Source organism: Microtus oregoni, unplaced genomic scaffold (genome assembly GCF_018167655.1).
Source record: "Microtus oregoni isolate MIOR12 unplaced genomic scaffold, Mior012 000029F_ref0000214, whole genome shotgun sequence".
NCBI classification, from domain to species: domain Eukaryota; kingdom Metazoa; phylum Chordata; class Mammalia; order Rodentia; family Cricetidae; genus Microtus; species Microtus oregoni.
The window spans coordinates 2406358-2433498 of record NW_024543088.1 but is presented as its reverse complement, the minus strand read 5'-3'; the positions used below and the strand labels follow the sequence as shown (position 1 = coordinate 2433498).

The 27141-nt window shown below is 47.6% G+C and overlaps 1 protein-coding gene across 1 annotated transcript in view; it reads right to left on the bottom strand.

Moving 5' to 3' along the window:
- LOC121465135 (protein sidekick-1-like) overlaps positions 1–27141 on the bottom strand; it is a 955042-nt gene that overhangs the window by 220214 nt on the left and 707687 nt on the right. The window contains exons 12-14 of the mRNA XM_041678320.1: positions 23735–23837; positions 20384–20560; positions 9377–9513 (exon numbers count right to left, since the gene is read on the bottom strand). Of these exons, the coding sequence (XP_041534254.1) occupies positions 9377–9513; positions 20384–20560; positions 23735–23837 (417 nt within the window). The remainder of the gene's footprint in view (positions 1–9376; positions 9514–20383; positions 20561–23734; positions 23838–27141) is intronic.

Below are 27141 nucleotides of genomic sequence, written 5' to 3'. Positions count from 1 at the left end.
CCACGAATCTACTGAAAACATAGGAGAATGTCTTTGCCAACCTGAAGGATGGGATTAGTAAACCAAGCTTTGCCTCCTGCCTTTGCTGTTACACTAAGGACCGCCATGGCCTAGTGGGTGGTTCAGCACCACGGACAGCATCCAGAGAAGGCGAGACTGTGCTTCCCATGCCAGAGAAGACCTGCGGCTGTGCCTCCTACAGGACAAGATGGGGATAGCACAACCTAGGCGACCTTTGTGGAAAGACAGAATAGTGATGAGGTAATTCCTAGGGGAGACAGGATAAGTCTTGACACCAGGGCAACACCTGACGGGAATTGATAAGTAGAAGCAGACTACAAAATTTCAGGAATGGGGGTGGGGGAAGACATAATTCTCAGACATGCTTGGAGAAGTACAAGCAATGCTTATTGTCGAAGCACAAAAAAGGAACCAATAAGTGGTTGGAGACAAATCTGGAGAGGCAGGTGGTGGCCAGATGATGAATGGTGCTGTCTCCCATGCTAATCAGCCTAGAATCTATTCTTCAAGCAATGAGTTCTGTAGAGGATGGGATGTAAGATGGCAAGCTGGTGAGAATACAGGCCAGCAGCTGGAAATAATGGAACCTTTGGGAAAGCCGTGTAATGAAGTGGGCTCCTTGTCTGGTTCCATGGGTGCACACACTACTACTACCTCAAAGGGGTTTTAAGAGGAGAAATTCCCTTGGCTGGGCCTAGAAGCATGATTCATGGGCAATAATAGCATCTCATAGAGGTGAAAATGGGGATAACACTTCCTACACTTTTTCTTAGTCAAGCCAAGCTCCCCTTAAGGATTAGTTTGGAGCTTTGTTAACCAGTCATCATAGGGCTCACTGACCAGCTGTCATAGGGCTCACTGACCAGCTGTCATAGGGCTCACTGACCAGCCGTCATAGGGCTCACTGACCAGACGTCATAGGACTCACTGACTGGACATCATAGGGTTTACTGGTCATCCATCCATCATAGGGCTCACTGACCAGCCGTCATAGGGCTCACTGGCCATCCATTGTAGGACTCACTGGCCAGCCATCATAGCCTACTTGGTAAGTTCCATGACAGTGATCAAAAATCAAAGTGGATGGCACCCGAGGAATGATACCGGAGGTCTTCTGAACTCCACACACATGTGCACATAGCGTATGTATTATCTGCATGCACATGTTCACCCCACATATATATACAAGCATGAAGAAAGAGGCAGAGGTGGGGCCACAGGAGCAAAGAATTCAGAATGACACCAGAGTGGAAGGAACAATCAAGTAGAAGGGTTCTGAGGATGACAAGGCGGGGGTGTGTGGCCTGAAGTCCTTTGGAACTATGGTGATCTGGCTTCAGTAGGGAACAGGAGGAGTCGGGCAGGGGTGGGAACTGAGATGACTGCAGAGTCCTCTCCTTTAGGCAGAGGAGAGGGACTGAATTGTTGGAGAAGTAGGGAAGAGTGAACCAGGCATGGGACGAAGGACTGCAGTGACTAGCTTTTATTACTTTTTTCTTTGGGGACAGTGACAGTGTAGCACTAAGTAGCTCAGGCTGCCCTCAGATCTTAACTCTTCTAGTACAGGAGTTACAGGTGTGCACTCCCATACCTGGCTATGAGCAGATAGAAATTTGTAATAAAAGTACATATGTATTTTATATTATAAGTAAATTTAAAGTTTTAGAAATACAAAACCACAGTTAGAAACACTCACATTTACTAAAAACAAAACCCAAGAACTAAGTATCATAAGATATTTATGGGTTTTCTTTTTAGATAAATATACTACAAATACCTTACCAGGAGATAGATAGCAGTAGGCACTAAGTTTAAAAATTATCATTAAGAAATGACTTGATTTTTCTCACTTGCTGATAAAAGACTATTGCAACTCTAGTTCAGCAGGGGGATGTCTTCATCCAGTCACAGAAGACAGGCAGGGACTCGGTTTAGGAACTACAATGGCGTCTTTTAAACATCAGGGTTGCTATGGAAACTTGTGGTGTTACATTGAGAATGTGCATTTTTAACACTCAACAAATGTTCATTTAAGTTCGGTGATACATTTACAAAAAGGAGCATTGAGGCTCTTTTACAAACACAGAATGAACATTGAACATCTGCCCACTGTGTTTGTGTGTATGCCCGTTTGTGTCTGTGTGTGGGGGGGCTACAAGGTCAATGTGAGGGGTGTTCCTCAGTTGCTCATCACCCTATTTTTGAGGCAGGGTCTCTCCCTGAACCCGGAGCTCACCAGCTGGTCTCCCTAGATCCTGCATCAAGTTTTAATTAGCTCTCTGATTCCAATAAGATGTCCCAACCATATGAGGAGAGAAACGACCAGCACACACACATCAATAACACCAAAATGAATTGACAGACACAAAACCGATCCATATCTACAGAGCTACAGTCAGGCACAGCTTTACCCTCTACAACACAAAATCTACTTGTATCCTTTTGCATTTTTACAGACGAGAAACACTGAAATCGCAGCGACTTTCCTAGAATTTACAGAGTTATAAGATGACCCAAAGAGCTGCCTCTGTGAAATCAGACAGCCTGGAGAGGTGCCTGGTGAGCCCTGCATTCATTTGCATCTTTGGTTCACTTGAGAGCTTTTCTTTTCCTGACAGCTCCCCTTAACCATGACCCCACAGACACATCGTTCTTAGCTACAGTCAGGACAGATTTGGGAGAGTGAGAAAAAAATGCTTTTCATTTTGCAACCAAATTCTAATGCTGCCTAAAGGCCTGGGATATTCAGCTACCAGGAGGCCCTGCACCAGCTCTGCAGAGAAACCCTCTCTGCTTGGATCCCCAGCCCTGCTTCTGGAATCAACCCCCTGCTTACCCTGGCTCACTGGGTGGGGACCCTGAACAGCATGACGACACTGCCAACCTGCCTATGTCCCCAGCTCACTGTGACAAGAAAACCATCACACTTCATGGCAAGAAGAACTTCATATGCCTACAGGGACCAGACATTCTCCACACAGTTTTGACTCCGGTTAAGTGCATGGAACCAGGGTTAAGTTCACACTCTGCCATGGTTGTCTATACATCTCTGAGACAGCCCTTCTGTGATAGTAGGCATGCGGGGAAGGCAAGTGCTAGGAAGACCCTGTCTCAGCCACTGAGAAGCATCTGCCTGGTTCCTACAGGATCAAGGACTTTTAGGAGAACAGCAGCCTCATCAGCCTGCTAGGAGGAACTGACAGAAGCTGCTCCCCCAAGCAGCTGGCCTGTTGGGTGGCTGGGGTTATTCAGCACTGTCCACTTCTTAGTGCCGAGTGTGGGCCAAATACAATCCCCGTTTTAGTATGCCCGCTGCTAAGCAGTTCTCTCTGGCTGTAATTAGCCTGCATGTTCAGTTGCTTCTTAACGGGACTCATTCCTAATAAAAATAAAAAGCTCATCACGGGTCCAGATGACAGAGGCAATCCTCCGATTTGCTGTGATAGGAAGGCACACGACCAACCAACTGGTAGCAACATGTGCTGCTTCTGTGGAGACCACAGACTAGTTTTGTGTGATTGAAGTCAGGGATAGGCATGTGTTAACTGTCCTATCTTCCCAATACTTGGCAGACTGAAGGGCTGACCCAAGCCGGGTCCAGCTGAGAGGATCACAGGGCAATGACAGACCAGCCAGGGCCGTTCTTTGGCACATTCTTAACAAATGGAAGTACCTAAAAAAATACCTGCAAAGTTGTCTAATGTGTGCTCTTGGTGACCATTGGTAAAAGGTAGTGACAGACAGGGGCTGGTAGGGTGACTGGGTGATAGAGGGCTTGTCTAGCATACAAAAGATACTGGTTTGACCCCAGAATCTTAACACACAAGAGACATACATACATACATATTGAGTGTATGTATGTAGGTGCATGTGTATACATGTGTATGTGGAGACCAGAGGTCAATATCAGGCATCATTTTCCAGTTGTCCACATTGATTTTCCAGACAAGATTTCTCACGAGGACCTGATTCGTCTCTAATAGCTGACCAGTGAGCACAAGGAATCCAGCTGTCTCTACTTCTCTAGCACCAGGGTTACAAAAGTGTACCATCACTCTTCGATTGCTAGTGTGTATTCCACAGGATCAAACTCAGGTCTGCATGTGCATGCATCAGGTTCTTTATCAACCGAACTTTGAGCATTGATGGATCTGATCACTTCCTTGTTTGAAGTTGAGGTTGGTCACTTCATGTCTGTGTTCCAGCATACAATGCACTGCCCAGTGAAGAACAGATGTCAATCAACATGGATGAATGGAGGGTTGCATAAAAAGCCTGCTTCTGATTTAGACAGTATGCTTGACTGGAAAAATGAGTCTTACTGTCAGTTGGAAAATGGCCTGTGTGGTATTTTGAATCAATGCCCATTTGGGTGTCAGTTAGGGAAGGTAGAACACTTCCCTGACAGAAGACCACCCAGAATGTCATGCTGTATAGCACTTTCCTCTGATGGCGACATCCCATGTTGGAGGAAGCCTCCTTAGGACTGAGGGAGCAAACAAGAAGACAGTCTCAGAAAGTTCCTGAAACTTACAAGTTGCAAATGGCCTCTACTTCCCCAAAGTTATATAAGCACTGAAGATGGTTTAGGGGAGGCACCTCTGGCCTGTTGAGTTGCCTGTAAGTTGTATGGAGAGCCTCAGGATTCCAATTTTCATGAGTCACCATCCATGCTGGGTGGGTTTTGATGATGTGGTTGCATTTGGGTGGTCCCTGCTCCAGTAAGTAACCCCTCGGCCATATTCCTGTGGGTGACCCCCAAACACTCACTAGTTCAACAAGCTGTACCTTGGTGGTATTGCTACTGTGGTCTATTGCTGGTTCTCTATTTGGTGAGTGGACATTTATTCACTTCTTTCTAGGGATAGTGTCATTCAGCAGTCCATCCTGGTGACTCTGCCATAGATCCATGTTATCTCATCTCCATCCCAGTGGCTCTGCCACAGATCCACGTTATCTCATCTCCATCCCAGTGGTTATTCCACAGATCCACATTATCTCCATCCCAGTGGTTATTCCACAGATCCATGTTATCTCATCTCCATCCCAGTGGTTATTCCACAGATCCACGTTATCTCATCTCCATGCCAGTGGCTCTGCCACAGATCCACGTTATCTCATCTCCATCCCAGTGGTTCTTCCATAGACCCACGTTATCTCATCTCCATCCTGGTGACTCTGCCACAGGTCCATGTTATCTCATCTCCATTTCAGTGGTTCTTCCATAGATCCACGTTATCTCATCTCCATCCTGGTGACTCTGCCACAGATCCACATTGTCTCATCTACTGAGTAGCTATTAAATTCTAGGACAAGGAACACAAAGGAGAGCAGAACACCACTCTTTGTCTCCAGGAGATGGATACCTGCCAGGAGCTGTCTTTATGGTGGATATCCGTCAACTTCTGACAACAGGAGCTCTGCTCCTGTCATAGTCTCTCCACACATATTCTTGTCACAGGCCATACAGTCATGACAGCCTCAGAAAACCTTGTCTTGTGAAAAGGTATTTTAATAAATAATGCTGGCACTTCCCTCTCTGGCTGGGGATTAAATGTTGACACTTTTGTCAGTTAGCCTGGCCCCAGTATTACTTTCTCTATGGAAGGAAACTAGGTCAGAGGTCAAGGAGAAAGAAAGGCCTGACTACAGTATCTCCCTCTGAGCTGTGTCCAAGCTTGCTGTTGTGGCTGAGACATGGATGTAAGATTCAGAAAGTAAATCTAAAATATAGTTCTATGGTAGAGCACATGCTTAGAATCCTGTGGTGAGGGGTCATGGCTCAGGGGTAGAGCACTTGCCTAGATGCCCCCAGTGAGGGGCTGGGGTGTGTCTCAGTGGTAGAGCACCCACCTAGAATCCCCCAGTGAGGGGCTGGAACATGACTCAGTGGCAGAACAGTGGCCTCGAACCAACCAGTGAGGGGCTGGGGGTGTGGCCAAGGCTAGCATTCTTACCTAGCACCCATCCCTGATTTAAAAAAAAAACAACAACTGTTAAGGAAGACTCCAGATTATAGCTCAAAAGTTACACTGAGCTGTGTGCTGGTGAGCCCTTTGAAGGGGGACAGCAGTGAGAAACAGCACTCTGTCACTGCCAGCATTTTAAGTGAAGGATAAAGCACAGAGATGGTACGTGGCCTGTTTGACAGAAGCTGAGGGGCAACAAGGAGCCCAGCAGAGTGAGGTGGCCTGCAGCAAGCTGAGGTTACACAGGACTGGAGAGTTTGGGCTTCATCCTAGATGCTATGGGAGCTCTTTGGGGCTCACAGGGAGAGACCAGGCCCATTGCTAGTTGGAAGGAGACAGCACTGGTGTTTGCGGGGAGAAAGGCTAAGAAAGAAAAAAGTGGAAGCAAGTCCTGGAGAGGCATCTGGGGGCATCTTAGGCATCTGGGGCAGTTTAGGAACTGAGGCAGTTTAGGAACTGGGGCAGTTTAGGCATCTGGGGCAGTTTAGGCACCTGCGACAGTTTAGGAACTGGGGCAGTTTAGGCATCTGGGGCAGTTTAGGAACTGGGGCAATTTAGGCATCCTTAATGGGCTCTTGAAATGGCCCAGACTTGAGAGAAGGGACAAGGGTGTCAGAGTAACCTCAAGGCCTAAAAGGCCAGGGCTGCTGCTGCTCAGGTAGGTGCAGCAGAGGCTATAAGGACTGGTTCAAGACTGCGGCCCAAGTGGCATAGGAACAGGACCACAAGTGAAGGAAATGGAAATGGCTAGGTGGGGGGGGCAGGAACAAGGTTAGGGTTAAAAGGATGGCAAGATGCCAATAAAAGTAGCTATGTCTATGCAACAGTCAGGGAGGGATGTGAGGCCTTTGGACGGGGTTCTGAGGCCAGATAGACAGACAGCAAATGAGGAGGATGTGGGAAGGAAAGGAACCGCTCACCCTGGAGTCTGGTTGAAGCCAGCTAAGAGTCAAGAATTCTAACTCATAGCCAGGTAGTAGTGGCACACACCTTTAACCCCAGCACTCTAGAGGCAGAAGCAGGTAGATCTCTGTGAGTTCAAGCCCAGCCTGGTCTGCAGGGTTTCAGGACATTCAGAGCTACACAGAGAAACCCTGTCTTGTAAAGCGAGAGAGAGAGAGAGAGATAGAGATAGATAGATAGAGAGAGAGAGAGAGAGAGAGAATTCCAACTCAGACATCAGTGTCCTCAGTGAGTATGGCTGATAGATGATACTCTGTTCTATACCGGCATCTCAGAATATTAACACAGACATGAAGCAGGCTTGGGCCTGAATGTGTGTGACCTTGGGTGGGGCCTCAGTCCTCTCTGGGAATCTTAAACAAGCCGCTAACTTCTACAGTGAAGATGTTCCTTGTCTTGTATCCCCATCCCCAGCTAGAGTTTCATTTATCAATTGCAGTCCCATCAAGTGCCCCCAAGGTCCCCTGTGACCTCATTTATGTTCTTCAGTGACTCTTGGAGGGTAATAGCATCAAACGCCACCAAAACGGTGTTTCACGAATATCATAAAGGCTAGGAGGGGCCGACTCTTCTTTAAGAAGCCCACACCCATCTTTCTTCCCAAGCACCTCACTTTCTTTTAATCTTCCTGCCTAAAATCTATATTAAAAATGTCTTTTCATACACTCAGACTCAGTTTCTCGCTGGCTTGCCCTGAAACTCTTTTCTGTGGTGAAGTCAGGAATCCTGCTCTATTTGAGTTGAGGTCCCTAAAAGATTAAAGGGAACATGCCTCAGGTTGCCAAAGGTAACAGTGTGTGGCTGTACCTCCATCCTTGTCAAAGCTGACCACTCCCCCATCCCTGGTGTGTGTCATAAGACAGAGATGCACTGGCATATTGCAGGGGCCCGAGAAGGAGAGAAGGAGCAAGCAGGGGAAGGCAGAGAGATAGTGGAGGAGGGGAGGAAGGGCAGCCCCTCCACCACTGCTGGAGGGAGCCAGGGGGAGGGGAGGAAGGAAAGCCCCCCCCCCAGGGAGCCAGGGTTACTTAAGGAAGTGGCTCGGAGGCGGGGAGGAAACCACAGGGCTACTCCCTACTCAGCACCACCTCTGTATCTCAGAAAAAAATGATGGAGACCTCCAAATTCTGCATTGTAAAGACACATGGGTGCCCATCCACACCATAGGAAGGAATCGGCACTCATGTCTACCAACAGCCTAGCTTGCCTGCACACACACACACACACACACACACACACACACACACACACTGTTAATGGTTGACCTGTTCTGGGTTAACCCTCCTAGCCCAGGTGCCCTGGATGACAAGGAAGACAAGAGCAGGCTCTAACTAGACCCCGTGATTCATGCAGTGCCGGAGTCCAGACATGCAGAGTAAGGGGGCCAGGGCTGAAAGGAGGTGCATAGACACCACACGTCTCCTAACCCGTGTTCCAGAGCAGACCAACAGCTCTGAGATGATTGACTGCCTGTCCCTCCCCGCCCCGCTAGGACCCCACTGGAGATGAGATGTAGATAGATACTGACCCACTGGCCTCTCAGATGGCTGGCTCTCTGAACAAAGCGTGGTCCCAAAGGTTCAATTCCTGTCTCTGCTCAGGGACTTCTGCGAGTGACAGGTAGCAAGCGGCTCAGAGCTCCAGTTATAAAACCTCCAAAGATGCAAAGGCCTGTTACTGCCACTCTGAAGTCAGCTCTAGGAGGCGCCGTTACCCCTTTTCCAACGTGTCCCATGGATAACACGGTCCCCTAGGACCCCTGAGGCAGTCTCCTGGACTCCTATCCTGTTGGAACTGGTCTCAAGCCAAGGTCCTCTCAAGAGCCCATGAAGGATGCCTCCTCTCCCCTAGCCACATTCTCCTTCCCTCTCCTTAACACACCAGCTTACTCTTGCTTTGCTGCCTGTGAAGTATGACCATGTGTTTCTGTCCGTGAGGCAGTGGGAAGGATATGACATTAAGAGCACAAGGGGCTGGGGCTGGAGGGGGTGGCTGTTAGCAAGAACATTGTTGTGCAAGCATGAGGACCTGGGTTCAGATCCCCAGCACTCATGTAAAAAAATCCAGGTGTGAAACCCTAGTGCTGTGGCAGGCCGAGGCAGGATGATCACTGCAGTTGGGGTCCACCAAACTAGCTCCAGATTCAGTAAGGGACCCTGTCTCAAGGGAATAAGGTGCAGAGTGATAGAACAGGATACCTGACTCCCTCCTCTGGCCTCCTAGCTTACACAGGCATACCCTCATGCCTTATAACACACGCGCACACACACAGACACAGAAAAACACACACATATATACACAGACACATAGACATACACACACACAGACATACATAGACAGACAGACAGACACACACACACACTCACTCACATTCACACACATCTGGTTTCTGTTCTGGACCAACAGGTTGCTCAGCTACTTACTGTTTTCAGACAGCTGCACAGTGTAGTAAAGGACTGGGCTGTTTCCGTCAAAGGGCCGGACCCACGACAGCATCACTGAGTGGCTGCGTGCAGGGCTCAAGCTGGCCAGGAGGTTCTGAGGTGGGTGAGGCAGCTCACTGGAGGCAAGGGAGGAAAAAGAACAAGAGGAAGGTCAAGTCAGATGGACGAGTCATCTGATGCCCATGTTGGAGGGACCTGGTAAGTGCTGTTCTGGAATAAGGACAAACTGCTCTGTCTGTGGGTCCCAAAAGAGCAAAGTAAGCCCAGCTCCACCTTTTGTGGTACAATTTGAATATAATTTGATCTCTTATGATACTTTCAACTATTAACTTAAGATAGCCTAGAATCACCTGGGAAGAAAGTCTCCATGAGGGATGGTCCAGACCAGGATGGCCTATGGACAAGGGATTGTCTCAATTGATGTGAGCAGACCCAGCCCACTGTGGGCAGCACCATTCCCTGGGTTTGGGTACTGGATCATATATGAGTAGAAAAATGTAACTGGGTACTAGGCACAACATTCATTTATCTCTGCTGACTGTGGTTGTGATACAACTGGTTGCTTCAAGTTCCTCCCCCTTCAGAGTCTTCCTGATAATGGACCATAACCTGGAACTGTGAGATACAATAAATCCACTCCTCAGGTTGCTTCCTGTCACGTTTTAACACAGCAATGGAAAGGAAACGAGAACAACTGTCTCCTTTAGTTGCTCTATACTTTATTTTTTGAGGCGAGATCTCTCCCTGAACCTGCCTGGACCTTAGTAGTTCAGCCAGGCTGGCTGGCCAGAGAACTCTAGGGATCCTCCTGTTTCTGCCTCCCCAGAGCTGGGAGTCTAGATGCGTGCCATGGCACCCAGATGTTTATGTAGGTGGTACAGAGTGTACTCTTGAACTCACATCTGCATGCTTGCGCAGCAAGCCCTTTAGCAGCTGAGCCATAGCCCTGGCCCCTGCATTATAACATCGATGAGACATACTGTGGTTGATGATTTGCCGATGCATCTAAAAGCTGCCCGTGTAATCCCAGCCAGCCCCATGAAGAGGAACGGGTGGCACTGAGGATCTGCCAGCGTGTGGGCTGCCACACTCACCCGTTTGGAGTTTGGGGGAAACTCTTATTGACAGCATGAGGTTATACTGTCATTCTGTCTCCCGTACGCATTAGAGGTTTGGGGGAAGCACTTAAGAGTAAATGTGGTGAGAGCTAACTAAAAGCCTGTGGAGATGGTAAAACACACATGGGCAAGGCCATAAAATGGAAGGGCAGTTATAACGCCTAAGTTTCAAAAAGAGGTCACTTACTTAAGGAAGTCATTGCTGGTGACAGAACAGAGTCTCCCCCTGAACTTCCCAAACTGTAAAAGTTAGGTTTAGTCTTAGATGTCTGGGACTTGAGAGCTGGGCATGCTGTGTTCCTTCTGCATGGTGCCTGCTCCCGTATCACACCAGGTGTCACAGAGGGGAGGGCTGCCAGGCGTGACCTGTGCCACCCACTGACTTGTTTTGGGTCTCTCCTGGACATCAGTTATCAGAGAACATATGGGCCAGAACAAATGCCAACATTGTGCTTGATATTTTGGAAGCTTGGAGGCCTTATTCATTCATCCATTTATTGGCTGAGTCTTGATAGCCCTGGCTAGTCTGGAACTTACTATGCTGGCCACACTGGCCTTGAATTCCCCAACATCTGACCTGAAAGTGATGGGATCTTGGGCACACACTACTATGCCCCACTCTATACTTGATTGTGTGTGTGCTCATGTACATGTGTATTTGTGTATATGTGTATTCATGTATATGTGTGTTCATGTGCATGTCTGTGTAATTGCATGTGGAATCACAGGCAGAAGTTTGGTGTCTTCCTCAATTATTCTCCATGTTAGTTTTTTTGAGTCAGGGTCTCTCCTGAACCCAGACTTCACAGATTTGGCAGAAGTAGCTGGCTAGGAAGCCCCAGGAATCTTCCTGTCTCCATTTCTCATGTTGGGGTGATAGGTATACACGGCCATTATCAATTTTCCCCTTTTACTGAAAATAGATTCTTTTCTCATACAATATATCCTGGTTGCAGTTTCCCCTCCCTCTACTCCTCTTGGCCCCCCACCCCAATCTGAACATCCTCAGCTTTTTATACAGGTGCTGAGAATAAACTCAGGGTCTCCTGCTTGCACAGAGAATGCCTTACACCTGACTTTCCATTTAAAACTGCACGTGCGAGCCGAGGGTTATAACCCGTGTGAGAGCACTTTCCTGGCAAGCACAAGACCCTGGGTTCCATCCCTAGCATGACCCAGAAAGAAACGCACCCTCTCTATCTCCAAATTACTAAAGCTGCTTGCACTCAGCTGTGTGGGAGGGGAAGCTCTCTCACTAACATTGCTGTTTCTAAGCAAATGAACATTCGTCCTGTAGATAGCACTGGGTTGTATATTATCACTAAAATGCAGAATCTTGAGCATGGAATGTTGTCTTTTGTTCTCTTTAACTGTGAATCAAGTTTGAAGTCAGAGAAGAAACTGCTATTTCCATTTGAGTTATCTGATAACCAAACCTCTGTTAGACACCAATAAACACTATTCAAACACACAAACAAACAAGGCTGAGATGGAAATATCCATTCTTCAGTTTCTTTTTATTTCCCTTAAGGTATTATGGGTTTGGTTTGAAATAAGACCGAAGTGGTTGAATGGCCCTAAATAGAAACAAACTATTTGCTACTTTTCTTGTTGCTGTAATGAAATGTCTGACAAGGGTGACTTAAGTGGGGAAGGGTTACTTTGGCTCAAAGTTACTTTGGCTCACAGTTACTTTGGCTCACAGTTACTTGGCTTGAAGTTATTTTGGCTCAGTTTCTTTGGCTCACACTGTGGAAGGCATAATGATAGGAGTATGCTGGTCACATGGTATCCACAGACAGGAAGCAAAGTCTGCTCAACTTACTCTTTTCATTCTGGCCAGGGCTCTGGACAACGGGATGGTGCAGCCCACATTCAAAGTGCATCGCCCCACCTCAGATAACCTAATCTAGATACTTGGTCACAGGCTTGTCCAGAGGTGTGTCTTCTAGGTGATTCTCAAGCCTGTCAAGTTGACTATATTCATTTTTACACAAACCAAGAATAAACTTGACTAAAAACATCCAGATAAAACTGTTGATAATAGCAGTTTTTTTGGTCTGAGATAGAGCTTCTAAAAACACTAGGGATATTTAGAGGGATGGGGCTGTCCTAGTCACTTCCATGGGCCTCTGGTACTGTAGGTGAGGGGCTGGTTATGAGGTCACTCAGTTGGGCCCTGGACAAGAGAAACGCCATTGGAGGCTGTCATGTCAGCTCGATCTCTGGCTTCTGTGGGATGGACAGAGGTTGGAGACATTCAGTAATAAGCCAGCCTTCAGCCAATCAGGAAACTTATATTGGGTGTGGCTCCACTGTGCTTCCCTGGCAGGTGTTGTGAGGTAAGATGTGAAAGCAAGAAGGGGGATACAGAACCAGGCAGGTCATGCCCCATATGTCACACGCATGCACGTCTGCCTCCGCCCAGAGCATGTGCATAACCTCACAGTACAGCCATCCCATGCATGCAATTTGGATATTTCTCAACTCTCCAGCTCATCACTGGTCTGGTCGTGGTTGTTTTCTCCTTTATAAAAACCTGTAATTAGAACCACAGCTCTGTGTGGAGACTGCAGCTTATGGCTCAGGAGAGCACTAGCAGGTCAGGTGGTAAGGAAGTACCCTAACTCCCAGTTTCTGCCTGAGGCATGGAGCTGTGCTGGCGTCTCTGCCTTTGACTTGTGAGATCTGTGCTAATTCCAATTAATTAGTGTCTGATTCCACTGCAAAGATGTCTCCAATAATAGAAGTTGGTCTGACCCAACAAACATGAACTAGAAAACCAGCAGGGGTGGCCAGGGCACTGGGTCCTTGTGTGGACATACAACAGCCCCCAACAGTAGAAGAATATGCATAGACATATGACATAGACATAGACATAGAATAGGTCTGCATAGACAGACCAAGCCCCAGAGGCAGCCTTTGCTCCAGGCCTGTCCCATAGATACACAATAAGACCACAGGAGCTCACAAGTGACATTTTTTTTCTTTCATTTAGTGTGTGAGTGTATGTGTATACATGCTTGTATGTATGTAGGTGTTCCTTCACATGTTTGTGTGCATGTGGAGGCCAGAGGTCAACCTCATCTGCCTTCCTCTGTCACCCTCTGCCTTGAGATAGGCTTTACACTGAAGCTGGGATCTCATCCATTCAGTAAGACAGGCTGACCAGTGAGCCCTCCTGTCTCTGCCACCCCAATGCTGAGGTTATAGGTTATAGATTATAGTTGCTATAGGTGGCTTTTTACATAGGTGCTGGGGATACAAACCCAGGCCCTTATGCTTATGCTGCAAGTGTTCTTCCCACTGAGACATTCCCAGCACCAGGCTTTCTCTTTAACTTGCTGATGGTCATTTTGGGGATGAGACATAAGACCTCTGAGCAACATGTCATGGATAAACCTGGCTTTCATATATCCTGGATCCATCCCAGAAAATCTTATCCAGCAGGAGTAGGCTGTACCCAAGCACTTCACTGACGACTCTAAGATGATGTTTGGGGGTCTCAGACGTTTACAGCTGTACAAAGTGAGGACATGACTACACTAAGCTGTGGTCAAGGAGAAGGTTTCCATTGTTGACATGAGAGAGATACAGCCAGAAGCATCTGGAAGAGTCCAGAGCAGGAAGAGAAAGCAGCAGACAAAACATGGTTAGTAGACTGAACTGGGCCATGGGAGGAGGGGGGGGGTAGAACGAGAGAGGAAGAGGAGAGAGAGGGGGTAGATCGAGAGAGGAAGAGAAGACTGTGTGGGCAAAGGAGACCAAGAGAGAAGGGCCACGAGGGCATAGAGACCATGTGGCCTAAATGGCACGTTATAAAGGTACTAGAAGCTGGGGGAGAAGCTCATGAGCTGGAGAGGTTTAGGGAAAATGGGTGGGGTGAGAGGAGAGGAGCTGAGTGGAGCCACAGAAACTGAGCGAGTCTGGAGGCCAGCCTGAGCTTTGGTGTGCTAACAGGCACCATTAGTCCTATGTCCTGAGTTTCTTCTGGATCTGATAATACCCAATGGTGACAAACCAAAGACATGAGGAACAATGGCAGTGGAAGCCAGTTCAGAGTCACCTTGCAATGGAAATGGAGCAGGAGATTGCCGCCAGGTCCCTTACACCACGGTATTATCAGAAATTATCAACAGCCGTAGTGACAGGAGCTTACACAGGGGAGGATAGACGGGAAGGGCTCAGGAAGGAGGAGCAGTTTCGAACAATTGGGTAAAATTGTGGCTGAAGAAGAATTGCTCCTGCAAAAGAGGACCAGGTCAGACTTTCTCCATCAAAAAGAGCTCTGCCCCGTTGAGGCACAAATCATGACTTGGTGAAACCCATCTTCTTCCACTTTGCTCTGAGGAGGAAGACAGGGGGCCTGATAACTTTGGGGGATGGTGTTAAATCGTTCACTCCTTATTATGTCTTTGTCAGAAGTAGCTTTTTTGAAAGAAACCTCTCCTGCCGCCTCAGGGGCTGAGTCTTCCAGTCAGCTCAGTAAATTAGATTTTCTCTGTACTTTGGGCTCCTAAGAATTAGTCTCTGATAGCAGGACGGGCCAGGCAATGCTAATTGGGTCTTTAAAGGATTGAACAATTAATCAATCCATATAACACCTTAGGAAACTGTTCTTTCTGGTGTGTTCAAGAAGGCAAGAAGTTTTGAGGGGCACAGGGTTACCCCAGGACTGAGATCCTGCCTCTATAACACCAGTAAACTAGAGGGAAAGATGGAATTAAAACTCAAGGTGAAAATGGTTTTGGTAGTTTGTTTTCTGGTTTTGAGGCAGGTTGTAGCCCAGATTGACTTTTAATTTGCAGTGTGGTTAAGAATGATCTGTGTGATTAGTATGTGTGTGTATGCATGCTTGCACGTGTATGTGGATGTGTGCACATGAACATGGAGGCCTGAAACTGACCTCAGGTGTCTTCCTTGATTACATACACTCCACTTTATTCATTGAGGCAGGATCTCTCATTTGAACTTGGAACACACTGATTTGGCTAGTCTGGTTATCCAGTTTGTCCCAGGCATTCCCTACCTCCATCTTCAGGGTGCTAAAGCTACAGGTAAGCCGCCATGCCCAGGCAGCTTTCGTGGGGGTACTTTATCACTGGCTTCCATGCACCCCTCTATGACAGTCTCATGTACCCAGGCTGGCCTTGAACTCACTGTGTGGTTGAGCCACTATGAAGTTCTAATCCTCTATGCCCCCGTGCTTGGATAACAGACATGTACCATCACCTCATCCACTTTGGTTCTGTGCTGGGAACTTAACCGGGGCTTTATGCATGCCAAGCTGAACTACTCTCTCAACTGAACTACAGCCCCAGCCCAACCTTGGACTTTGAATCCTGCTGTTCCCAACTTCCTAGTGTTGGGACTACAAGTGAGTATTACCAAGCCTGGTTTTATCCCATGCTGGGGATTGAACCCAGGATCTCATGTGTTCTGGGCTTCTGGGAAAGCATTCTACAGCTGAGCTACCATTCTAGCCTTCAAGGTGACAATGTTTAATGATGAAGACTTCTGCATCATTAGGGCATGTCGCTCAGCCATCTGGAAGTTTAGAGAGGGGATTATGTCAGAGCCTACATACATTCCTTGTCTTGGATGATACAAAATATGCCCTCCTATTTTTAACTTAGTAAGTGTGGTGAAGCTTGCTTAGACATTTATTGGGCACCCACTATTTGCTTGGCAGAGGTAGGCACCAGGGGCCCAATGGCAGGAGTCACCTCTAGTATGTCAGAGGGTCATGAGGAACTGGTCAAAAGTAACAGAGTCTTCGGGATGGAAGCACCCAGCTTCAGGACAGAGACCCACGACACAAGAGGCAATTCCCTCTTTTTTGAGGTGGAGGGGAAACTGAGGGAGTTTTAAATTCTCGAGAGACCCTCTTTCACTGGGCTTAACACAGGACTGGAGAAACTCTGGCCATGTCAGTCCTGGGAGGTCAGTGCCACCACATCCAGTCTGTAAGCTGTGCCAGCTGAAGCAGAGGAGCAAGACAAGTCCACAGTCATGTGGGAAGGATCCCTGGTCAGCCTGGCTCATGGGGGCTCTGCTGTAGTCAACAGCCTTGCCCATGTCGTGGGCATGAAGCATCACTCAGCCAGCTTCCAGCAGGGACAACACTTAATGCTAAAATGATCAACCATGGAGCAAATGAGCATGGTGACATCCCACTGGATGGTCTATTGTTTAAGAGCTCACTTCAAATGTTCTCAATATATAACTATAGTGTGTGTGTGTGTGTGTGTGTGTGTGTGTGTGTGTGCACATGTGTATGAAGGGCAGAAGCCAACCTTAGGTACTGTAGGAGCTGCTGACATTTTTATTTGTGAGATGGAGTCTTTCTCTAACCTGGAGCTCACCAATTAGTCTACTGGCTGGCCAGCGAGCTCCAGGGACCCTCGTGTCTCTGCCTCCCCACCCCCCCCCAGCACTGCGACTACAAGTGTGCACTACTATGCCTGCCTTTTTTCTTTAATGTGGGTTCTGGGGATCAAACTCTGGTCCTTGTGCTTGCAAGGTGAAGACGTTACCAACTGAGCCATCTCCCCAGCCCTAATTCCTGTATTCAAAAAGGTGGCTTTTAACTGGAGTGGAGAGAAAGGGGGAATCGGACACTCTTATGCTTTTGAAGGACACTGTTCAGTTCTAAGTGCCTCTCAGTCCCTTTGGCGATATTCATGTTTTCCTTTCTTATTTATGTATTTGCTATCTGGGTAATTGTAGAAATGTGGCCGTGCTGGACTAGAAGGTACCCGAGAAGCACGGGATGCTCCACATTCCTGAACTGTTATTATTCTCATCACTCTGGCCGTCACTGGTGCCGTGGTGTCCCCAGAGCGCTCTCTCTCTCTCTCTCTCTCTCTCTCTCTCTCTCTCTCTCTCTGTGTCGTTTGTGTTTATGCATGCAAGCACATGTGCATGTGGAGGCTGGAGAACAGTTGTATAAAGTGGACTCTTTCCTTCCACCTTTCTATCAGATATGGGGATTGAATTCGGGTCACTAGGCTTGGATGGGAGGCACCTTTATGCACGGAGTCAGCTCACTGTCCCTTACCATCTCATTTTTTTGAGACAGGGTTTCTCATTGAACCTGGAGCTTAACAACTCAGCTAGACTGGCTGGCCAGCAAGCTCCTGGGACTGGCCTGTCCCTGCCTCCCCGGCTCTGGGATTACAGGCAAATGCTACCATGCCTGGTATTTCACAAGGGCACTGGAAATTGCTATGCAGGTCTTTACCCACCTGGCAAGCATTTCACTGACTGAACCCTCTCCCCCATTCCAAGAGCTCTCTGGATCTAAAGATGTTCCACTCTCCCCATTGGTCACCACTTGGAAGAGTGCCGTGTTTATCACACCAGCAACTCCCAGGGGCCAACAGCCTTCCGAATCAGCTCTGCAGCCCGTGGCACCCAAATTGGTTTGAATCACAGATTTGCAAATATTTCTATCTGTAGTGATGAGGTGTTTCACCATTGCAGAAAGCCTATTATTTTATACATACAGCAACGCTTGCTGAAAAATGTATTTTACTTAGAGGAAATCAAATAAGTAAATAGTTGGGAAGATATGTAAATCAGCAGAACATAAACGCAGCTCAGAATAAAAAGAACGTGCTGTATTGGAAGTAGGCAATTGGGCTGTTGCTGACGGAGCCTTTATGAACTGCTAACACTTATTTATTTCATACCCAGACTGGATGATCTAAGAGTTCTCAAAGGTAGTTTTAAAAATGTGAATAGTATGGAGAATTATGCGAATTCACGGGCTGTGTTCTTCAACATCATCAAAATGATTTTTTTTAAAAAATCACGAGCTGAGAGTGGGGGCAGTGGAGCTGGGCTTTTGATAGACAGTGGGTACCCGCACGTTTATTCCTAAGACACACCCTGAAGGTAAGCGAGGACTGGAGGCCAGCCATTAGCCTAGAACGCATACTCATTAGTGCATTCCTGCCTGCCTTCAGCCAGCATCCGGCCGTTGTGCATTTACTGAGCATCTCTTGCATGCCAGGCACCCGGAATGCAAACAGGGACTTCTGGGAGGGGAAGGTTTGAGATGGTAGCCTTGTTTCTCCCAGTGTGGGTGATGCTATGAAGGAGGATGGGCCAGGAGAAAGTAAGGAGTCCCCTGTGACTGATGGACAGAAAACCATCTTGGAGCTGAAGGCTAAAGGATGCAGAAGCAGAAGCCTCTGATGACAGGCGCAGAGGACACCAGCCACATCAGGGAGGCGGGGGTTGAGGACCAGGTGGGACAGAGAGAGCTCAGGGACCTGAGGGCTACAATGCTAACAGTGGGGGTGAAGGAGACCCTGGGCACCCAAAGCCAAACAGGGCCCCAAGGCTGCTCTCAGGGTCTGCCCTGGGCTCCAGGTTAATCACAGCTCAACATCTAAGGAGAATGGGAGTCACCCTGGAGAGGGCAGACAAAAGGTAGAATGGAATTGTTCCAGTTCCAGTTTCTGAATGTACACCAGTGCTTTCTGGACTGGGTGCTATATATCACTTTCTCTCTCTCTCTCTCTCTCTCTCTCTCTCTGGTGTGTGTGTGTGTGTGTGTGTGTGTGTGTGTGTGTGTGCATGTGGAAGTTAGAGGCTGATATCAATCATTCTCTACCTCATTATTTGACACAGCATCTATTACTTAACCTATTCTAACCATTTCTGCTAAACTTCCTGGTCAGCAAGCCCCGGGGTCTGCCTACCTGTCTGTGTACCCAGCCTCTGATATTGTTGTTGCAGAGCTAAACTTGGTGTGTATGCATGTACGGCAAGCACTGCACCCATGGAGCCAGAGCCCAGCTCCTTCATGAAATTTTTGTTTTACTTATGTGTGCATGCATACACTGTACCCAGCTTCTGATATTGTCATTGCAGAGCTAAACTTGGTGTGTATGCATGTATGGCAAGCACTGCACCCATGGAGCCACAGCCCAGCCCCTTCATTAAATTTTTGTTGTTTATAGCTCTCACTTATGTGTGTATGTATGCCTTACTGTGCAGTTGCTAGAGGAATCCAGAAGAGGGCGTCAGATTCCCCGGAGCTGGAGTCACAGAAAGTCTTGAGATGGCAAAGTGGGTGCTGAGATCTGAACCTGAGTCCTCTGCAAGAGCAGCGAGTGTTTTTAACTGCTAAGCCACCTCTCCAGTACATTCATTAACCTTTTAAACTCCTCCAATTTAGAGAGCTTGTGTTTGTTCATTCTGAGTGCAGGGACACACACAGAAGGCCTAGCGTGGCTCTCTGCAGGCATTCTCTTTATTCTTAATCCCGTCAGCAGGTACTGGGGACTTAAAGATAAATGAGGCTTGTTTGGATGCTATTTTTAGAGGATGCTGTCTGTGTTCAGAATCCTTCCTGGATCACGGTAGGGCAGAGCTGTAAGAAAAACGTCCCACAGCTGCCATCTAATGTCCCAGCATGCACTGCAATGGGATGTACTGCAGCAGCAGGCCAAGTGGACAGATGGGCATCACGCACCAGCTTCCGCCCTGGCAACGAAGAGGCTTCGATTCTTTCTTTGCAGGTTGTCTTTTGTGCTCATGTGCTCAGGGCTTTTCTGGGAGGGGACATTTTTATAAAGCAACTAAAGACAAGTTGATCTCTGACCTCCTCACCTACCACCCCATCTCCAACATATGCACACACACAGCCCTGCAAACAAGCATGCACACGTGTGTGCACACAACACATGTGGGTGAGAAAAGAAGGAAAAAGGAAAAGGCCTTGCTATCATACACAGTTGCATGATGGGATGTGCTGGTCACAGGCTGGCGGCTCGGGACAGCGTGGGCATGCCATGAGTTAAGGGCGTTCATGTGGAAGGGTGTCGGCTGAGACAGGGAGGGGCTCAGTACTCACATCACTTCCAGTCGTGCCGTTCGGGAGTCGTTCCCTCCCTCAGATACAATTTCACAGGTGTAGTCCCCAATGTCCCCTGACCATGTCTGGCTAATGAGAAGGGACCCGTCCTTCTCCACCATGATTCTCGAGCTGCTGGATGGTGTGATGACCACATTGTCCTTTTTCCAAATGTAACTGTGGGGCAATCAGAGAGTTCATCATGAAACCTACAGGAACGGGATCCCCCACCCCCTCCTTGACAGAGAAAAGCAAGCCGCTGGTGAATTGGAGAACACAGTAAAAATCACCGAGCTACACTTTTTACAAGTGTGAGTTTGAGGTTGGAGAAATGGCTCAGTGGTTAAGAGTGTGTCCTGCCCTTTCCAGATGACCCAAGTTTGGTTCCCAGTACCCGGATCAGCTATGGGGTTTGGACACCTTCTTCTGGCCTCCTTGGGCAATTGCATATATGTAGCATGCAGCCACACAGATACACACACACACACACACACACACACACACACACACACACACACACAGAGAGAGAGAGAGAGAGAGAGAGAGAGAGAGAGAGAGAGAGAGAAACAAAACTAAATCCATTGAAAAGGTGACTCTTTTGGTATGGTGGGGAGCAGGCAGATATCTTGGACAATATACAGAAGCCAATTGATAACTCAGTGACAGCGATGGCTGGAGGGGTAAGGTAGTAGATAAATGCCTGCCTTTCATTCAAAAGGAGCCAAGTTTAATTCCCCAAATCCACGTGAAATGTCTGGGGATGATGGCACACACTACTAGTCTCAGCACGAGGGAAGCAAAGACAGGTAGGTGGATGGGCGTGGGAACCACTGATCCCCACCCCCACTTTGGTCTAACTGATGGGAGACCCTGTCTCAGAACAAGATGGAGGATCTGAACAATGGCTCCATGGACAAAGTGCTTTCTGTGCAGGAATTAAAACTGGAGTTCAGCTCTCCAGCACCCACAGAAAAGCTGAGTGGGTATGGTGGCCCACCTGTATTCCATGCACCCAGAGGAAAAGATGGGATCCCCAGAGCAAGCGGGTTTAGCAAAAGACCTTGTTTCTGTAAATGAAGTGGAGATCAATCAAGAGCATCACCCTCTAGCCTTTACATGTCTATACACGCAAGTATACATGCACCTACACATGTGTATGCCTCTTCACATGGGAACATGCACACACACACACACACACACACACACACACCCTTGTGCACCACAGATATGCTACTCCTAACACACACAACAAACAAAACCCCCAAATATGACAATAAATATGACTGTGGATATCAGTCTGAGTGTGTGTCTGGAAGACAAGGACTCAGGGGACGAGACACAGCTGTCCAGTCACCTACTGGACTGCCCCCACCCAGCTCTCGTGCCTCAGTAATGCTTGCTAAAGACCCCCAGAGAGGAACCCCACCTCCTGAGCAAAGCTCAGTGCATCTTGTAACTGTCCTACTGAAGTTCCACCACCCTGGGCAGGCTGTCTCTGATGTCACCTCTCTTCCTCATTTAATCTTTATGGCCATTTTGCACATTTTTCTTTTCCAATATAGACTCAATTATGAGCCTGTCCAGCCCTAAATGTCCCTGGGCAGGGCCCCTGCTGATGGCTGGATGAGATGAAAGTGCCGGTTTTTCTTTATTAGAATAATTTGGACACATTTTCAAAATGCACCGGCCCTTTCCACCCTGTGTATTCGCAGCACAAAGTTTTGTGAATTAGTCACAGGAGGTCATCCTTCAACGCAAGGAACAACCGTGGAAAGCCCACCCAGAGAGAAAGATAGATTGCCCTGTATAGCCTGGGACCCTTGAAAGTGGGTACAGTCCAGGCCCTTCATAGAAAGGGGGACTCAGTGCTGCAGAGGACCATCCAAAGGGGGCACTTCTGAGCTCTTGGAGCATTTTTTTTTTGCTCCATACCTGCTGCCTTTATAATGAATGGATTCTCCTGGTAGGCCTCCCAGGGTCCCCTACATAACCTTGAACTTGTTGCTTCTTGTGTGTTCTTTGGGTTTTGCATTTGTTGTTCTTATAATTAACCCGCACTTGTATTCCAGCCCCGGAGACTCTAGGGAGTCAAGTGGGGCTGGAGAAATGAATGGTTTGACAAACGCCTGCACTGAAAGGTCAAGGTCAAGGGTCTGAAGTGAGTTCTCAGTGCCAGCTTCAAGGACCAACCCCTCTGCTCACTGTCAACTCAGATTCCATCCTTTTGGCTAAGTGCGGCCTTTTAGAACTAAGGCAGGATGGCGATACTGTGTGATGTATTTCTCTCCACCACCAACCCCCTTTCCTGGTTCATTTATTTTCAGAGGTTGAGTCTGAAAAGTCACAACCATTCTGCTCTTTGCGACAAAGCTCACTGCTGAGGGCCACCTGTCTGCAGTCAGGCCCTTACCTGAAGTGGTCTGTTTGGGGGTTTTGTTTGTTTTGGTTTTGAGACAGGGTCTCACTGGATAGCCCTAAATGTCCTGGAACTAGCTCTTAGAGACCAGGCTGGCTTCCAACTCACAGAGATCCCTCCTGCCTCTGCCTTCCTAGCGCTGGAATTAAAGGTACGTGCTACCATGCCCAGCTTGTTTTTGTTTTGTTTTGAGACAGGTTTAATGTAACCAAGGCTGACCTGGAATCATGTGTCTGAAAACAACCTTCAATTTCTGATCCCCCTGTTTCCACCTCCGGAGTGCTAGGGTTAGAGGTATACACCCCGAGGTCAGGGTTTGCAGTGCTGGAGATGGAAACCCGGGCTTCATGCGTGCTAGGCAAGCACACTATGATTTATTCACATGTCTAAGACAAGTATCACAATTATCATCAGCTTCCAGTCTACAGGATGTCCCACTTGGCATTAGAGAATCTCCAAGCTGTGTGGCTCCTTCCTTTGCCTGTGTTTCCCCTTTACTTCCTTGGCCATCCGCATACCTTTCTTCTCCCTGCTCTCCAGAAAACCCATCCTCGCAGGATGGAAAACCCCTCCTGAGCATTGCAGAGCTCCCGTGTCAACACCACCGAAATCCTATTCCATCCCTCTGGATTTCTGTCTCATTAAGTATCAGTCCCTGACAAGAGCGTTTTTACAGACAGTGTATTAACCTTGGCAGGAAAATCACAAAAAAGCTGTATTGAAGCCACGGAGTGGAGCACAGCCCACTGTAAATAATACATAAGGCTGGAACGGAAGACCGGTTCCTGTGATTAGTGATGGAGCCTGCCACTGGGAGATGCCATCATTGGGGATCTGCTGCAAAGACCCCCAAACTTTCCCTTCTCCTCTCAATTTTTCCTTCATTAGCCTGAGGAATCTTAACAACTCCTATATATTAAAACAGGGTGAGCAACCGGAGAGAGGTCCGAGGGTCGTGGGTGGCTCCGCAGCACAGGGTGGCTGTCGTCCCCTTAATCACTACGCGGTCCTCCGGGGGGTGAACGATGGACGTTCGATCTGAAACAACACAAGTCACAGCCCAATGAAATCACCAGTGTGCGAGTCTGTGCCCCCGGGGGACAATGAATTGGTCATCTGACATCAAAGCCTCCGAATTCGCTTGAAACGGGTGTAAAGGGAAACACTCAGAACACTCAGAGACGTTCAGGGAAGGGAAAACAAGTCTTTCTGTGTGGCAGCAAAGTCAGTTAACCCAGTGCCCACTCCTAAGCCATCCCGGGTCTCCAAACTCTCCAGAAGAGACAAAGAGCTCCTGCAAATGCGTAGGGCGTCAGTCCCCTGCTGCAGGTTAGAGTCTGGACTCTTTGGAGCATCTTTCTCTGTGTGTGAGGATGTCTGAGGTCAGTCTTAGGGGTTGTGCCTCTGAAGCTGTCCACCTTATTTTTCTGATGGGTCTTTCACTGGCCTGGAACTCATCAAGTAGCGTAGGCTTGCTGGTGGGTGAGCTCCAAGTATCTGCCTGTCTCTCATTCCCTGGTCATGGGATGGCAAGCATATGCCATCGCTTCCAGTTCTACGTGGGTTCTGGGGATCAAACTCAGGTCCTCCTGCTTGTAAGTTAAGAACTCAGCTGTCTAAGTCAGGATTTTTAAACCAGGGAAGAGAATGGAGGTCTAGTATTCTAGTTAGGGAGGCTGAGACAGGAGGAGCAAATTCAAGACCAGCTTGGTCTCTGGAGTAAGTTCATGGCCAACAAATTTCAGAGTAAGTTTAAGAGCAGCCTAGGAAACACACTGAGACCCTGTTTGTAAAGGAAAAGTAAAAAGAGGGCTGGGGATGTAGCTCAGGGGTCAAAGTCCTAGGTTTAATCCCTGGTGTTGCAATGAATATACAGGTAAATAAATAGTATATAAATAATATTGAGATTCTTTGCTAAGATAATTATTGTCCTCACACATCACCCTGTGACTTTGGAAGGTGCTATGAATTGCCTAGGACCACACCGCTGGCGAGAGGCAGGGCCAACCGGCTGTCCCCCATCTGAGGATCCCAGAACCCACAGCCACTGCTGCAGAAGCCAGCTTCTCCACTCAGCCTGGGCCACGCTGTCACACACCTGCCAGGGGACACCACTCTGGTTCCAGACACAGAACTAAAATTTGTGAGTCCCAGGGCTTCACTTGAGGCCCAGCACAGTGGCTTTCCAGCTGTGCATCAGGAAAGGTTTCTGAGTCTTCTGGCCTTGGCCTATGAGAGGGCACGTGACTGTTCCGAGCAGCTCGACCAAGCAATCTGGATAACTCTACAGGTCACCGAGCTGGCTCACTGTCCCTTAGCTAAACATGGTCCCAATGCTGATCCTCTGCAGATCCACAGAACTTTCTGGAGAGTGATCTGTGGAGAGCCAGACCTCACGTTTTCCCTTCCCACAAGTTTGAAAACATGAAGCTAACGTTTTCCCATGTATCAAATGCGCTTGACACCAACCTCCAAACATAACAAAACCCTTTTTTAGTACTTTGCCAACATTGTAGAAATGTAAATGAAAAGAAATTGATGTTTTGAGAATATCTAATAAAAGACTGAAAGGATTATCTGGGGCTGGGGAGATGGCTCAGTGATTAAGAGTGCACACTGCTCTTGCAGAGAACCTGAGCTCAGTTCCCAGCACCCATGTGAGCTGTCTGCAGTTCCAGCTTCAAAGAATCAGAAGCCCTTTTCTGGCTTGAAGGCACCTACACTCATGTGTGTGACCTCCACTCCCCTAGACCACTCCCCTAGACATATAGACAATTGAGAAAAAAAAAGAGGATCTTTTGTATTCATAATTCTGTGTGAACGTCAAATGTCCTTGTGAAGGAGCATTTTTAAACTTGTGTTTTGCTAAACAGAAATGGGTGATCTGACCTATCACTTAGCTGTTACTGATAAGGAGAAAACTTGAATATGTAATTTATTATTATTGAGACTTATTACAGTAGTCTTTGTCAGACTTTAATAACAGAACCTCTGGGAGGTGTTTATCATGATAAACCAAACATGTACAAAACCCAGAGAACAAGTTACTTATTATTATTCTCTTGCTTAGAAGTCAGTGAATTTTTTTTAAAAAAAGCCAAAACCAGTGTTCATCTACGTAGCATCACTGTAAGAACTAACCACCCTCGAGGTCTGGGGATGAATGTTACAGCATGCCTTCAGAGTCAATTCCCAATGTAGTTTTCTATTTTTGCTTCTCTCTGAGATAGTTCTTATGTAGTGCAGGGTGGCTTCGCACTGGTGAGCTCCCTGTGTCAGTCTCCAGTGTTTACATCACACTTAGCTCCCGTCGCATGCATTTCTGTAGCAGGGACTTAGGAAGTCCAGACAGCCCTTGAATCCTGGTCTTTCTCCCGCTACTTCCCTAGTGCTGGGATTGTAGGTTTGAGCAACACTGGCCTCCAGTCTTGTCAATTCCCTGAGATCTTCCATTTTAGCAAGCATCAGCATCTACCAGTCAGACAACCTAAAACTGGGGCCTAGCGCTCCCTTCTTCATGTCCCACAATATAATTAATATTTTTTTCTGGGTTGGTGAGATGGCTGAATGGTTAGAAGTGCCACTGTGCAAGCCTGACAACCCATGTTCAGTCTCCCAAACCCACCGAGGAAGGGAGAAAAACTACTCCTGGAAGCTGTCCTCTGACCCCCACATGACCCCCAATAATAAAACTTCCATTAAAAGGGTTATTTATCAAAATGTAGAATGATGGTACGAGAGAAAATGCCAAATAGGAGCAGAAGTGTGTATGTGTGTGCATGTGCACACACATGTGGGTGTGCTCTTTACACCTGACTACATCCTCACATATTAGTGCAGTGAGTTTGAACTTTCTCAATAGAGACTCTTGCGGAGACTGTCAGTGCACACCAGCCTTTTCCATCTGAAAATGGACTGTTAGAATGTTGCCAGGGGTAACAGGAAGAAAGGGCACTTAGGTTCTTAATGTCTGGGTCATGGCCCTTTTAGGGGTTGACTGACCCTTTCACAGGGGTTGTATTTCAGATATCCTGCTCATCAGATATTTACATTACAGTTCATAACAGTTGCAAAATTACAGCTATGAAGTAGCAATGAAATAATTTTATGGCTGGGGTCACCACACATGAGGAACTGCATTAAAGGGTTGCGGCATCAGGAAGGATGAGAACCACTGCACTAGAGAGGCAGGGAACACTTGGTGTGCCATCATGCTACGGAAAATAATTCTTTCTGTACATCAAGGACCAGGGACCTACACTGAGACTGACAGAATCTGAGGGAACAAAGATGTCCCTACTGTTTGCTTCTATTTATTTAATTTATGTAGCTGAACTATAGA